This window comes from Nelumbo lutea, chromosome 4, assembly GCF_056320005.1.
Source record: "Nelumbo lutea isolate HS-2025 chromosome 4, American lotus-T2T, whole genome shotgun sequence".
NCBI classification, from domain to species: domain Eukaryota; kingdom Viridiplantae; phylum Streptophyta; class Magnoliopsida; order Proteales; family Nelumbonaceae; genus Nelumbo; species Nelumbo lutea.
The window spans coordinates 81230029-81244233 of record NC_142687.1 but is presented as its reverse complement, the minus strand read 5'-3'; the positions used below and the strand labels follow the sequence as shown (position 1 = coordinate 81244233).

General features: G+C 38.2%; 1 protein-coding gene across 1 annotated transcript in view; it reads right to left on the bottom strand.

Annotated features, from left to right (window-relative positions):
* Nucleotides 1-1145: 1145 nt before the first annotated feature.
* The window catches only part of LOC148861305 (lon protease homolog 1, mitochondrial-like), a 41836-nt gene continuing 28776 nt past the window's right edge, over nucleotides 1146-14205 (bottom strand). Inside the window, exons 16-20 of the mRNA XM_088985795.1 lie at nucleotides 11896-12063; nucleotides 4481-4582; nucleotides 4095-4352; nucleotides 2646-3164; nucleotides 1146-1691 (exon numbers count right to left, since the gene is read on the bottom strand). Coding sequence (XP_088841921.1) covers nucleotides 1506-1691; nucleotides 2646-3164; nucleotides 4095-4352; nucleotides 4481-4582; nucleotides 11896-12063 — 1233 coding nt within the window. The 3' untranslated portion in view covers nucleotides 1146-1505. The remainder of the gene's footprint in view (nucleotides 1692-2645; nucleotides 3165-4094; nucleotides 4353-4480; nucleotides 4583-11895; nucleotides 12064-14205) is intronic.

Sequence of the window (14205 nt, the reverse complement as noted above, 5' to 3'; positions counted from 1 at the left end):
AACCAAACTGGACCAAACGACTAGACCAATTGGTTTGGGAACCAATGGTCAAAGTGGTTCCATTTCCAATCCGATTTTCAAAACCATAGTAGAGGTACAAGTCGGGCCGAGTTAGGCTGGGTTGATGTCAACCCTAGCCAACCCTAAACTATAAACCCCCAACCCAACCTTCAAGCCAACATAATGAACCCTAACCCTAACCTTACCTAAAATCCCTCAACCCTAACCCAACCCAATGAACTAGTGTAAGAACGCATTATATGTACATGTGCACAAGTACTAACCATATATAATATATGGTATTTGAATTTAACGTTTATAATTTGCATGGAGCCCAAGGCAAATATCTTTATGTACTATAGATATAAATAAATATGAAAATATTTTACAGAAACTTAATTGGTTATCAAACTAATTGCGAGAGAATTTGTGAATTCCTGGAAAGCATTGTGTTTTCAAACGTTTTCAATGGTCAGAACCAGATTGGGTCAGCCCAGTCTAATCTTCATATGAAGTTATTACAATGGGCTGGGCAGGTTCGATTGGTCAAGGTGAGTTTGGATCGAATCCAACCTATTCAATTTTATTTATATGGGTCATTTACGACCTGGCAGATCAGATGGGTTGAGTTGAAGATCAACCCAAACCCAACCCACCAAACTTCCACCCCTAGCTCTATTTGTTGTTCAGCACATCCGAACTCGATTAAACAGCCCCTGAGGAACTAATAGCAGCCCTTCAACTGAAATGTGCTACTTTAACCTTAAGACACACGAATAGAGCTCCACCTTAAGACGGATCCCAAATAAATTGCTATTTTTCACGCACAATAGGACATGAGCTTGACCAGTGAAAAATCTTTCATATGACATGAGGCAAAAGCAAGAATGGGTTCGCTTAACCTGTTGTTGGCAGGCGGAAACCGTGGAATGCAAGGAAAATCAATTAACCAGATTAAAGCAACAAAGTCAACAATAGACCATTATCTGGACTGGCTCCTTTTACGGCCCACCATTATTAAGTAGGTCAATCCATGACTAATAACTCTGCCTATACCAAGCTAACCCATAAATCTAGATGCCATAAAATCCAATTTTTACGTCAGAATAAAACAAATTAGCTATAGAATCGTTCCACACAGAAAGTTAAAAAGAAAACACAGCAAAACCTGATTCAACCTCAAAAATAATGTTAGAACTGTTACAGGCTTACAACTATATGATGAGATTTTTACACAGGCAGGTAATATTATAAATAAATGATGGTGGATCTTACTTTAATCCAGATAATAAAAAAATAACTTACCTGAACTTCAGAACTGAATAAATAATGGCCAACTGTGAACCTAATAAAATTCTTGCTCAACCCTACCTGCTTCTCAGAATCTCTTTATTAGAAGATCCAAACCTACAAAATTGTTGATGGCTAGGACTCAATGCTATGACGTTTTTCCTTCTTGGGATCCGGAAGGGTAGGTAGTTGAAGACGTAGTTAAGCACCATAGTTCATTTTTCCGTACCCTGATCACCACCAAAAGCTAACTCAAAAATCTGATTGTAGTCATCTACAAAGTGAACTTCAATGCCCTCTTTTACATTGGATGCAAGCTCATCAAAGTCCCTTCTGTTAGCTGAAGGGAATATGACAGTCTTCACGCCACTCCTCCTAGCAGCAATTGTCTTCTCTTTGACCTGTTTGCCAAATCAGAGATATCTTTTCTGTCATAATCTTACCAGAAAGGACATGGTGACAACATTAAGGTGGAAATTTGGGGTATATAGCTACCGGAGAGGAAAAAAAACTTCAAATGCATAATAACAGCTTGTCTATCTTTGGATTCCATGACTGGTCAAACCTTGTTACTCAGTATTGAAAGTAGTGAAACCATTTAAATTAAATACCAATATCTGGGGTTTTACATGGCCTAAGTTGAGAACCACGAAAGGAAAAAAAAATAATGGTTAACTATTGCCCAAGGACAAAGAAAGGACTACTCACAGAAACAGTGCTCGAGTCTGTCTTGTATAAGGATGACAAATAACATGATAAAGAATTTGGTTTGCTATCTACTCAAGATGGACGCAACCCACATTGAAAATTGTAGCTAAGTAAAATATGGTCTAAGATATTTCAGAAGTACTATAGTAGAGCTTCTGATGAAACAAAACAAAACAAAAAAAAAAGGGTCCCCATGATCGTGATTGGGCAATAAAACTTGTGGGGTTTGGTCCACTTGCAGGATTTGTGGGAAATTTTCAAGATAACCACTGATAATAAACTTTTTTAGGGGGTGGGGATGGGTGGGTTCAAGTTCTTTCCATAGAATCTGAACTTTCCCTTTGCAAAGAATGTCAAAGAAAGTCAAATATATGTGCATATTTTTTTCAAAAAAAATATCTTCAGAAATTATAAAATTCAAAATCCCATGGAAAACCATTAACGACCTTTCTCACATATAATCAGAGAAGAAAGAACTAGATTCTGGCATTCAACAAATTTTTTTGAAACTATTTACTCATCTTACTAATAGAAAAGCTATTTTCCCATCTTATAAAACCCCTGAAACTGCAAGATTTAAAAAAGCAATTGAAGCAGTTGGGACTTGGGACAGAGGTCAGATTTCAGTTTAGCTTAGTTTTACTTACACCACCAATTGGAAGGACCCTCCCTGTCAGTGTTACTTCCCCAGTCATTGCTAGGTCCCTCTTTACAGGCTTCTTCATTGCTAAGGACAGCATTGATGTGATCATGGTGCAACCAGCACTTGGGCCATCCTTTGGGGTAGCTCCAGCAGGCACATGGAGATGGAGCTTTGTATTAGCAAAGAAGTGGTTATTTGGATCATTCTCAAGTAATATTGCTCTGGAAACTGTGTGTGCTATCTGGGCACTCTCCTTCATGACATCTCCAAGTTGTCCAGTGAGGTGGAGTGCTCCTTTCCCTTCTCCTTGTTCCACCTGGGTGGTTTCTACATACAAGGTTGAACCACCCATTGCAGTCCATGCAAGGCCCATCACAACTCCAACTGGCGTCTGATCATAGATGCGTTCAGCATGAAAAACAGGTTTTCCAACAAAATCAGACAAGTTCGACACATCGACCAGCACTTTCTCAATGGTCTTACTTGCTTCAGTTTCCTGGACCTGATCTGTTTCTACATGTTCCTGCAAATGAGACAAAAACAAAAGTATGAATACATGAAATTGTATACGATGGTAGGAAAAAAATTGCATTGATCAATGGTTCCCATAAGTTGACAAGCATCTGCTTCTAGGGACCAGAAAAGTACTGTCAGTTTTGGAAAATATAGGTAAAAGACTCCTTTTAATAATGTGACTTTTTTAAAGAAGAAAAACATCGGATTGGGGGAGTCTTCAAAAATGCCAAGGGCCAGATAGTAGCTTTATTTTCTGGTCCTGTTGGGGTGGAGATTCAGTTAATGCAGAAGTCCAAGCTGTACTACAAGGAGCAGAGGTTGTGAAAGAATTGGCAGTGGAACACTTAATTATTGAAGGCGACTCTAAACTGGTATTAGATGGCCAAAAGAGCCGGAGATTGCAGTTGGCCCTAAAGGGGGGCGTTGAGAAGATTAAGTGGTTAACATCAAATATTTCAGTCACAGTTCAATGGGAAAGATCGGTAAATGGGTTGGCAGATTTTCCAGCCAAACAAGCGGTACATAGGAATCAGCTATTTTGGGCTCACTTGTAAGCTTTATGATATAGTTTAGAGGCTGCACCTCGCGCCTCTTTGTGGAGAGTTTGTCATATGTATCCTGTGTTTTTTTAATTAATAAAATTGCTACTATCTGTCAAAAAAAAGAAGAAAAACATCGGATGATGTAGGTTCAATGTTATGCCAAACCTGAGAATTATTGCACTTGAAAAAATAAAGAGAATGAAGAAAATGGTCATGCAAAATCAACTTCTATGCTTTGCCATCTTTAGATGTTCCATCATGCACAAAGTTGTATGCCTCGAGATGATTTTATTTACAAAAACCACAACTTGATGCAAGTCAGTTCAACATATAGGCATTTCTACAACATTTTTTTTTGTCAATCCCATTATAATACATATTGTGTTCTGCAATACCTTTGAATCAACCAATAAAATATCTTCTTGTGGGATTTCAACCACTGGGAGATCCATCTGCATTTGATCAGATTCAATAGCACTAGCCTGCTCTTGATCCCCACCTTCCTCTGGTTCAGCAACAATCTCAATCTTCCTTGCCAAAGTCCCATTGCATTCTTCAGCAGACTTCTCTTTGTTTTCTTCTGGTTCAAGTTTGACTCCAATGGCTGGAGATGATTCATTTGTTACTTCTTTCCGCACAAGTTGTAGAGCAATCTGTCAGGCATTTAAAGCATGAAAATAGAATCATTCATGTTGGAGAACACCCCCCACCCTAAATTATCCTCTTCACATTACTGTAGTCACTCCAAGTTTGCAATAAAGAAATTAATATTTGAGCTAACCTTCCTGTATATCTTCTCAATGTGTTTCTGCAAATTCCTAACTCCTGCTTCTCGGCAATAATTTTCTACCAGAGCAAGAAGAGCTGCATCAGTCACTTCAACCTGGTGACAAATTATTACTTGAAATTCAGGTCTTGTTTTGAAAAAGTATAAACATTAGTGGAAGAACATTACAACTTTTTTGGATTTACAAGTTGCAAGTTGAGCAGCACAAGTCTAAGCTTACCCAGGTATAAATTTGAGGACAAAATTGAAAAATTCAAAGCCAAGAACTTAATAAGACGGATATAATTTACTAAAGTGGAATAAGGCATTGCATGTTGATTTTTCAGACAGTTCTATGTTTTATCAAGAAATGAATATTTTTCCTATACTAAATTATACCCACAAAGCTATATGATTTTGGCTAAATCCAGTCAAGTTGAGCTGGTGAGGAAGATGTGTTCACATTTTACTTCATTGCAGCCTTTCATATCCAGTTTGGTCCTATTTCTTCAAGTTATTCAAGGTGGACAGGAGCTCTTTGGCAGATCCGGCTGAAATTTTTAGTTGTTGGCCAAGAATCCAAGGTTGTGTAAAAGTTAAGATCTTATGGACCTGTATTCCCTTTGCTAGTTTGCTGTATGCTGGGAAATATGGAAAGAAAGAAATAGAAGAATCTTCTAGGAGAAAAAGAAAAGCATGCAAGAGATGGTAGCTGTTATTAGTTCAACAGCTATTGGTTGGGCGCTAGTGCTTCCAGAGTTTCAGACACTGGAAAAAAGACTTTGGAGCTGATTTTTGGACTTCTCTGAATTCATTAAGGAATGCTGATTTCTGTTTTGATTCCTGGAAATGTTGTTTTTGCTTTTTTGTGATCTTGCATTACCTTAATCTGGTGGGGTGACATCTTGTCACCTAGTTATGTTGTACTGCTTTTTCTTTTAGCAATAAAATTTCTTTCTTTATTTATCTTCAAAAAAAAATCCAGTAAAGTTGAGGAACATTCAATCAAAAACATACTAATTCAACAAGAAATTCAAGTCATCCAGTTGAATCTGCAACTCTATAGGATGGAACACTCTACATTGTTCCCATGCAGTCATAGGTTTAATCCATGATTAAAAGACAAAGAAAAGAAACTGAAAGAAAAACACCACTTGTTTTGTAGTAACAGAGTAAAATTTAGTGAGTGTAACCATGTTTCAGTTTTTATCCATTTCTCATTCATCTCTGTTAGCAGACTGTAGAGAGACTCAGCCGGATGGACCCTAGTATCTGTTTTTATGTTTAAGTAGTATGTTATTTATTTTGTATGTTAATGGGCCTATCTTTATGGACCTGTTAACCTCTTTTGTAAGTTCTTTTAAGTTCTTGCTTAGCTAGTCACCCACTTAAGGGCAGACTTGTAATTAAGCTATTTAATGAAGATTAATAAAAGAATTAGTGAGGGGAGAGAGGAGATTATCAAACTTGCTTCTTCTTCCTCTTCTTCTATTCTACTGTATTCCTCTTTCTCTCTCATTCTTTTCTACTTTAATCAAATATCAAATTTAGAGAACAGATTTACTTCTTGGTATCAAAGCAGGTTTTCCCTTTCTTGTTTTTCCCTTTTCTCTTTTTCCATACACCCTTCAATTAGGAGAGTGTATGGAGAGATAAGTTCCTAATAAATCAAAAGACCATTTGCCTAGTTGGTAGAGGGTTTGGAGAGTTGGAATCTGGTCGAAAGTTGCCAAGAAGTGAAGTTGTATTTTTTCTGCCCAAAACCCTAGCTGACTAGACAGCTTTCAAGTCATAGGCCAAGGAGAAGATTTGGGTGTGGCACTCAAGGCTTGGGAGGTGTATTTTGATCCCTAGAAGTGTGCAGTTGAAACTTGAAGGAGGTTGGGAAGCTTTGGTAGGAGTGGCTATCTCTTCTCTCTTCCTCCCCGACAACCAAGTGCAGTAAAACCCTAGTTTTCAAGTCTCCGGATATTGTACTGACCTCAGTTAGGTTTACAAAGACTAAAAAACTAGATTTTCTATTTTCATTTGATCAATGGAGCAATCTGGAAGTGAATTGAAGCAGATGCCAGTACCCGGGGTTGGTCTGGTAGATTCCCCTTTGATTGGAGTGACCACAATTAAGCTATATGGAACCAATTATCTAGCGGCACAACCTATATGGATTTATGTCTGCACTAGAGGTAAACTAGGGTATCTCACAGGCAGTAAGGTGAAACCCGCAGAGACAGACCTTTCATATGAGAAATGGATGCAAGAGAACTACACAATGATCGAATGGTTGGTCAGCTCTATGCAGTGCCATATACAAGAGAACTACACAATGATCGGATGGTTGGTCAGCTCTATGTAGCCCCATATAAGTACTACCTCTGGATGTTTTCAACCAAGGAGATTTGGGACAATGTTACAGAAACATATTCGTAGAAGTTAAATGTTGCTAGAGCCTATAAGTTAAAGAGTGATGTAAACAGTTTGAGACAGGGGGAGAAAAGTGTAGCGGTTTACTACACCATGTTTAAGTCACTATGGCAAGAAATTGATGTTATGAAGACAGTGGTATGGGAGAGTACTAAGGATGCAGAGACTTTTAGGAAACTAGTGGAACGAAACAGAGTCTTTGAGTTTCTTACAAGACTCAACCTTGAGTTCGACATTACTAGGAAGAATATTCTAGCCAAGGATGAGGTCACTCTTGCTCAGGCATATGCTATGGAAAGCAGTGAGGAGAGCAGGCAACAGGTACAATTACTGGGTCCACCTACAGAACACTTTGCACATGCTGGAATAAAGTCAAAGGGTCCGACTGAGAAGAAAGAAGTGATATGTGAATACTATAAGAAACCAAGCCATACTAAGGACATCTGTTGGAAAGTTCATCCAAATCTTCTCCTTGACAGGTTTCAAGATAACAACAATAACAACAATTTCAAGAAGAATGGTCAGAATGGAAAGCCTAAGAATGCTAATATTGCCATAGTGCCTGAAGGAGAGAATAAGGAAAGTGAAGAAAAATCATCTACAGAGCAGCTGGCAACAGTAAAGGCAGAGTGTGAAAAGTATGGGAGGTTACTGAATCACTTGGAAACCACTGTCTCAACATCCAACCCTTCTAGCAACACCTCATCATCCGCATTTGCTCACTCAGGTACTTGTACTTCTGCAAATGCTACTTTTCAGGCAATCAAAATATCCATTGGATTATTGATTCTAGTGCATCTGACCATATGACCAGTTTATCTAAACTCTTTTGTTCATATTAGCTCCTCTCTGGTAGAGAGAAGATATCCCTTGCTAATGGGTCTCTTACTCCCATCTCTAGCAAAGGGGATATCAAGGCCTCTAACACCCTTGTCTTATCCTCTGTTCTTCATGTCCCCAAGCTTAATACCAACCTTTTATCTGTTAGTAACTTGACTAAATCCATGAAATGTAGCATAATCCTACCCATTGTGTTTTTCAGGACTTCAAATCTCAGAGGACAATTGGGAGTGGCCATGAGACAAATGGAATATATTTGCTAGACACACATGATAGGAGTCTTGGACCACCTAATGGAGTAACCTTGGAGTCTATTTTGTCAGAGTCTTTTAATAGAGTCGTGTTATGTCATTTACGGTTTGGTCATTTACCTTTTTCTGCTTTGAGCCATTTGTTTCCCGATATGTTTAAGAGAATGTCTTTATCGAGTCTTCATTGCGAGTCATGTGAACTTGCAAAACATTGTAGACATTCTTATTCAGTAAGCAATAAAATATCTATTTATCCTTTTCATATTGTGTGCTCTGATGTGTGAGGGCCATATCATTTGCTTACTATGGGGGGTTACAAGTATTTTATCCTCTTTATTAATGATTATTCTCATTATACTTGGATTTACCTCATGAAATCCCGAGATGAAGTACCAACCATTGTGCAAAAATTTCATGAACTTATTCTTACTCAGCTTAACACCCGGATCAAAATATTCCACTCTGATAATGCTAAGGAATATTTTGAGAAGAACCTTTCGTCATACTTTTATACCTATAGGGTTATTCATTAGAGTTCTTGCTCCCACACTCCACAACAAAATGGAGTGGCAGAAAGGAAGAACTGCCATGTCATTGAGGTTGTTAGATGCCTCCTGTTTGCATCACATGTTCCTATTAAATTTTGGGGGGATGTTGTTCTTATTGCCAAATATTTGATTAACCGTATGCCTTCTCGGGTTTTGGGTTTCAAAACCCCATTTAGCCTTCTCTTTCCGGATGAGGATTTCTTTTCTCTTCCTCTCTGAGTTTTTGGGTGCACTTGCTATGTACATGTTCATATTCATCAGAGGCATAAATGTGAGCCTAAGGCACATAAGTGTGTCTTCTTAGGATATGCTTCCACACAAAAGGGATATTGTTGTTTTGATCCAGTTCATAGCAACCGTTTTGTCTCTAGGGATGTCACATTTGCTAAGTCTACTCCTTTCTTTGGTGTTTCTCCTGAGGATGAGCATTCTGAGGAGGCATTTGCTATGTCCCCGGCTGTTCCTCTTCCAGTTCCCTTTGAGTCTTCTATATTTTTTATCAGTAACAAGAAACTTTATTAATGATGTGAAACTATGTGAAACTTTAATTACAACAAGAGGGGGGAGGTAAAATGTCTTAACACCCCACCAACAAAGTACATTGGAGTAAAGTTAAAAATTAGCCCAAAATATAGATTCCCTATTCACCCCTTGCTTGGCTAACCCATCAACAACTAAGTTAGCAGTCCTTTTCACCCAAGTATATTTCATTACCATATCCCTACTCAGCCATTTGAATTTTTTCCTCTCATTGTTATACCTCTACAAACCACTGTCTTCTTCTTTTAGTCTTTTATTGATCGATCTTCCTCTGTTGCATCTCCTTCAACTAGGTCTACCTCTCATGTTCCTACTCCTCCAGCTCATCCTCCTAGTTTTCCCTCACATCCCATCATCCAAAGGTGGTACCAAAGACAAAGATTCATGCATGGGCAAGTTGTTTCCACTCCTTCAACAAAGCCTCTGGCACCTCCCATCACTTTTGAGGCAATAGGTCAGCCTTCATCTAACCCTTCTGCTACCTTCCCAAACCTTGACCTTCCTATTGCCCTTCGCAAAGGCAAGTGGAAGTGTACAACACATTGTATCTCTAAACACCTGCCCTATAGCCTTCTATCCCCTACCTATTACTCTTTTCTTGCCTTTGTTTCTACCCATGTGATTCCTAGGTCTATACCAAAAGCCATGTCCAAACTTGAATGAAGGGATGCTATGATGATTGAACTAAATGCTTTGCATAAGAACCACACCTAGGATATTGTGGATTTGCCTGAAGGGAAGGAACCAATAGGTTGTAAATGGGTGTTCACTATTAAGTATCATTCCGATGGCACTGTTGAGAGATTTAAGGCTAGATTGGTTGCTAATGGCTACACTTAGATGTATGGTGTTGATTACCTTGAGACTTTTGCTCTTGTGGCTAAGATGACTTCAATTCGAGTTTTGTTGTCTCTAGCTGCTACTTTTGATTGCCCCTTCCACCAATTTGATGTTAAAAATGCCTTCTTGAAAGACCTACACGAAAAGGTCTATATGTCTTTGCCTACGGGGATGTATGAAAAGAAAATGAAGGGAAAGTGTGTAAACTACAAAAATCCATTTATGGTCTCAAACAGTCTCCTCGAGCCTGGTTTGAGAGATTCAAAGCTGCCCTTGTCTCTTTTGGTTATGCACAAACTCAATTTGACCATACTTTGTTTATGAAAAGAAGTAACTGTTTGGCGATTATTCTAGTTGTTTATGTTGATGACATTGTGGTTACAGATAATGACACCCAGGAAGTGGTTAAGCTCAAAAGATTTCTTAACTCTAAATTTGATATCAAGGATTTGGGGGATCTTAGATATTTCTTGGGAATTGAAGTTGCTAAATCTAAGGATGGTATCTTCATTTCTCAATGCAAGTATGTCTTGACCTCCTTGCCGAGACTGGTAATGTTGGTGCTAAACTGGCTTCCACCCCTATAGACCTCAATCATAAGCTCTTTGTTGCTGATGGTGAACTGTTGTCTAATAGGGGAGTGTTTCAGAGACTGCTAGGGAAGTTGTTATATCTCTACATGACTCGGCCAAATATTTCCTTTATGCATTCTCCCATAGATATACATTTAAGTAGCTATAGAAAGAGTTTTGTGTTACTTGAAAGGCACTCCGGGGAAAGGTATTCTATTTGCCAAGCATGGACACACGAAGCTGGAGGCATATACTAATGCTGACTAGACTGGATGTATTGATGATAGGAGATCCACCTCAGGATATTGTGCTTTGGTGGCAGGGAACATTGTCTCATGGAGGAGTAAGGAACAGTTTGTAGTAGCTAGAACCTCAACTAAAGCAGAGTATGGGGCAATGGCACATGGAGTGTCAGAATTACTGTGGCTGAGATCACTTTTGAAAGAGTTGGGTATTGACTATGAAAAGCCAATGAAAAGCCAATGATGCTCTACTGTGACAACCGGGCAACTATCAACATTGCACATAGTCCTGTTCAACACAACAGAACTAAGCACATAGAGGTTGATAGACATTTTATACAGGAGAGAATTGCTTTAGGGGAAGTTTTCTTGCCATTTATCTCTTCAGAAGAGTAGTTGGTTGATGTTTTGACCAAAGGTGTTCCAAAAGGGAAGCTAACACACTATATAAGCAAGTTGGGCATGATTGACATCTATGCTTAGCTTGAGGGGGAGTGTAGAGAGACTAGGCTGAATGGGCCCTAGTATTTGTTTTTATGTTTAAGAAGTAGTATGTTATTTATTTTGTGTGTTAATGGGCCTGTTAACCTCTTTTATAAGTTCTTTTAAGTTCTTGATTAGCTGCCACCCACTTAAGGGCAGACTTGTAATTAACCTAGTTAATGAAGATTAATAAAAGAATTAGTGAAGGGAGAGAGGAGATTGTCGAACTCTCTTCTTCTTCCTCTTCTTCTTCTCCATCTTCTTCTTCTATTCTGCTGTATTCCTCTTTCTCTCTCATTCTTTTCTACTTTAACCAAGTTCTTTATATCAGATTTAGAGGACATATTTACTTCTCAGACAAATAAAAACATAATTGGAAAATGGGTCCCCTTTGTGGGCCTCATATGTTGGCATCATTTGTAAGCCCACCAATATGTGAGCCCTAATGTGTGGGAAACACCTGTTCTAGAGTGGGCATAAAAATTTTTCCCAAAATCACTCAGAAACAAAGTAAAATCGTGGTTCCATAAGTATTATTTTACTTTTACCTGCTATACAAATAAAATAATGTTGAACCAAATAGCGTAAAAGCCAAAATGGAGGTAAAATTTGCATTCCCATCCATTTTAATTTGAAATAAATAGATCAGGAGGAAAGAAATCGGTTCTAGAAAAAGTAGCAAGTGGTTCATACTTGTTCAGGTTTGATGCCACAAGCTTCCCTAGTTGTCTTTTCCAAATAATCCCGGGCAATGTGCATCTTCTCATCAGTTATATAGCCAGCAATGGCAATGATCTCCATTCTGTCCAAGAGAGGATTGGGTATCATTTCTACTACATTTGCTGTGCAGACAAACAGAACCTACAATGAAAATACCAGAAAAGGATGTGAAGGTTAGATACTTCATCTGTAAGCACATCTGACTAGTTGTAATTATGTACAAAATGTTATACCATACTATAATAAATTATGGTGTACATGTTAAAGTCAATTTATCTAAAATCTGGCTGCAACTTGGGCAGGCTGCGGTTGACTATTTGCCAAAATTTGATTGGGCCCAGCCCATAGGCCCGAGCCCAATGCTGTGTAAATTCCTCAAGTCAGGTACTTGACTTGCATCCAGATCCAAAATGTGTACAAGTCATATGAAACAAAATGATTCAAAAACCTACAATACACTTTTTTCAGTAAAAGCATACAATACAATTACACATGTAAATCAGGCTTATACTATAAATCCCAACCTAACAAAAAAAGTAAATTCAGAATAGCATCCTTGCTCCACACATCACTCCCACACACACAAGAAAAAAGAACTTGAAATTGAGTTTAAGTACTTTTAGTTACAACTTGGAAGATATACTAACTATTAGTTGGAAGTAAGAGAAACTTCTGATGAAAGCAACGGAGAGTCAATTTGGTGATGCAATGACTAGCCTAGGCTATGTGGTGACTAGATGGTTCCTAGGGGCTAACTAATTGACCAAAAAGAAAGAAATGTTCGCAAGGTGCCAACCAGCTGGTTGGTAAGGTCTCCTACTGGTTGCAGCGAGACTTGGGATCGAATCCCACCTGCACCTGGATTGGGGGGGGGGGTCGGTTATGGGTTGGGGGATGGGCTACCCCCCGTTGTGTAGCCCTTCAAAAGATATAAAAAAAAAAAAAAGAAAGATACATCAAATAATGATGCAATCTCATATTAATGAAGCTTTTGCAACAAATATGATATACAATATTCAATATAAAATCTTTGGTTGCAAACATAAAAAGGCTGGATTGATTTATCAAAAAAATAAAAAATAAAATGGCTGGATTGGCAATGATTTTTGGTACAACAATATTATGTACCTTACATCAAGTTACAAAGAATTGATGGAATTGATCATAGAAATTATTTCTTTAAAGGGAAAATGTGAAGAAATCTAGGCCAACACAATTTGATTCAACCTGATCTCTACCTTTGGGAGGAATGGATGTTAGCTGTCTAGTTGGCACTCTACAAAACTAGGCATTACTTGTCCAAAAAAAAAGAGTGGAATTAATGCCACAAAAGTTGGCAATAGAATGCCAATTCCGTTATATATGAATATTACATATGCATATATGATCTACTACCTGAATTATTTTGATACTTTAGAATAGCCATGCTTCAAAAAGCACAAGCATGCCACCTTAAAAAACCAACTAAATAATTTTAAACTCTGTGTTTCTGAGAATAGTGGGAAAAATGATGTCTTGGCTTTCTGTAAAAAAATTGTTCAAGGACAGGAATTACAACTCTTTTTTTGAACATGAGAATATCTTTTTGTAAAGCCAGGCCTGGGGGGTATAGGACTGCTTGGGCAATGTTTTGTAAATCCCTGTGTACAACTTCTTGTTGCACATGTTTTTGTTCTCTTTCTTTCTTTTAATGACATTATACTTTACCTGTTTCAAAAAAAAAAAAAACCTAACTAATTTTGAACTCATGATTAGAGGCTGAAGCACCATTATTTTATGAAAACATGTTATCTTTGCTTTTTTGCCACTCCATAACAATGAAATGCTTGGATTAAAGACTCCAGTGGATGCCGTACAGGAAGACAATTGGATATTGAACGAGCGGCTACATGTAGAGGGTAGACGTTTCTGTCAATAAAAGGTGCTTGAGCCTGTCTCATGGGTATATGAATTGAAACGCTATCATCAACACTTATGCAGGGAGTGTGGGAGGAACAACATGGCCATATTTTTTTATTAGGTGAACAAAGCAGTCTTTTCTAAGTATCTGTCAAAATTATTTACAAAAGAGATTTTCTGGAGACCCTAGAATCTATTCCTCATCCTCTATTACCCCAGAAAACACACCCCTACAGTCCTTGGGGGATGTGAAATTACAATTTCATGGCTATTCTTTTGGAAATCCTGGACCAGCTAGTACTGATGGGATCTTCACTGATAGGGAGAAATGAGGGATGCAAACTCCACCAACACAGAGGTGATGACTCTTTTACAGAGTCAAGA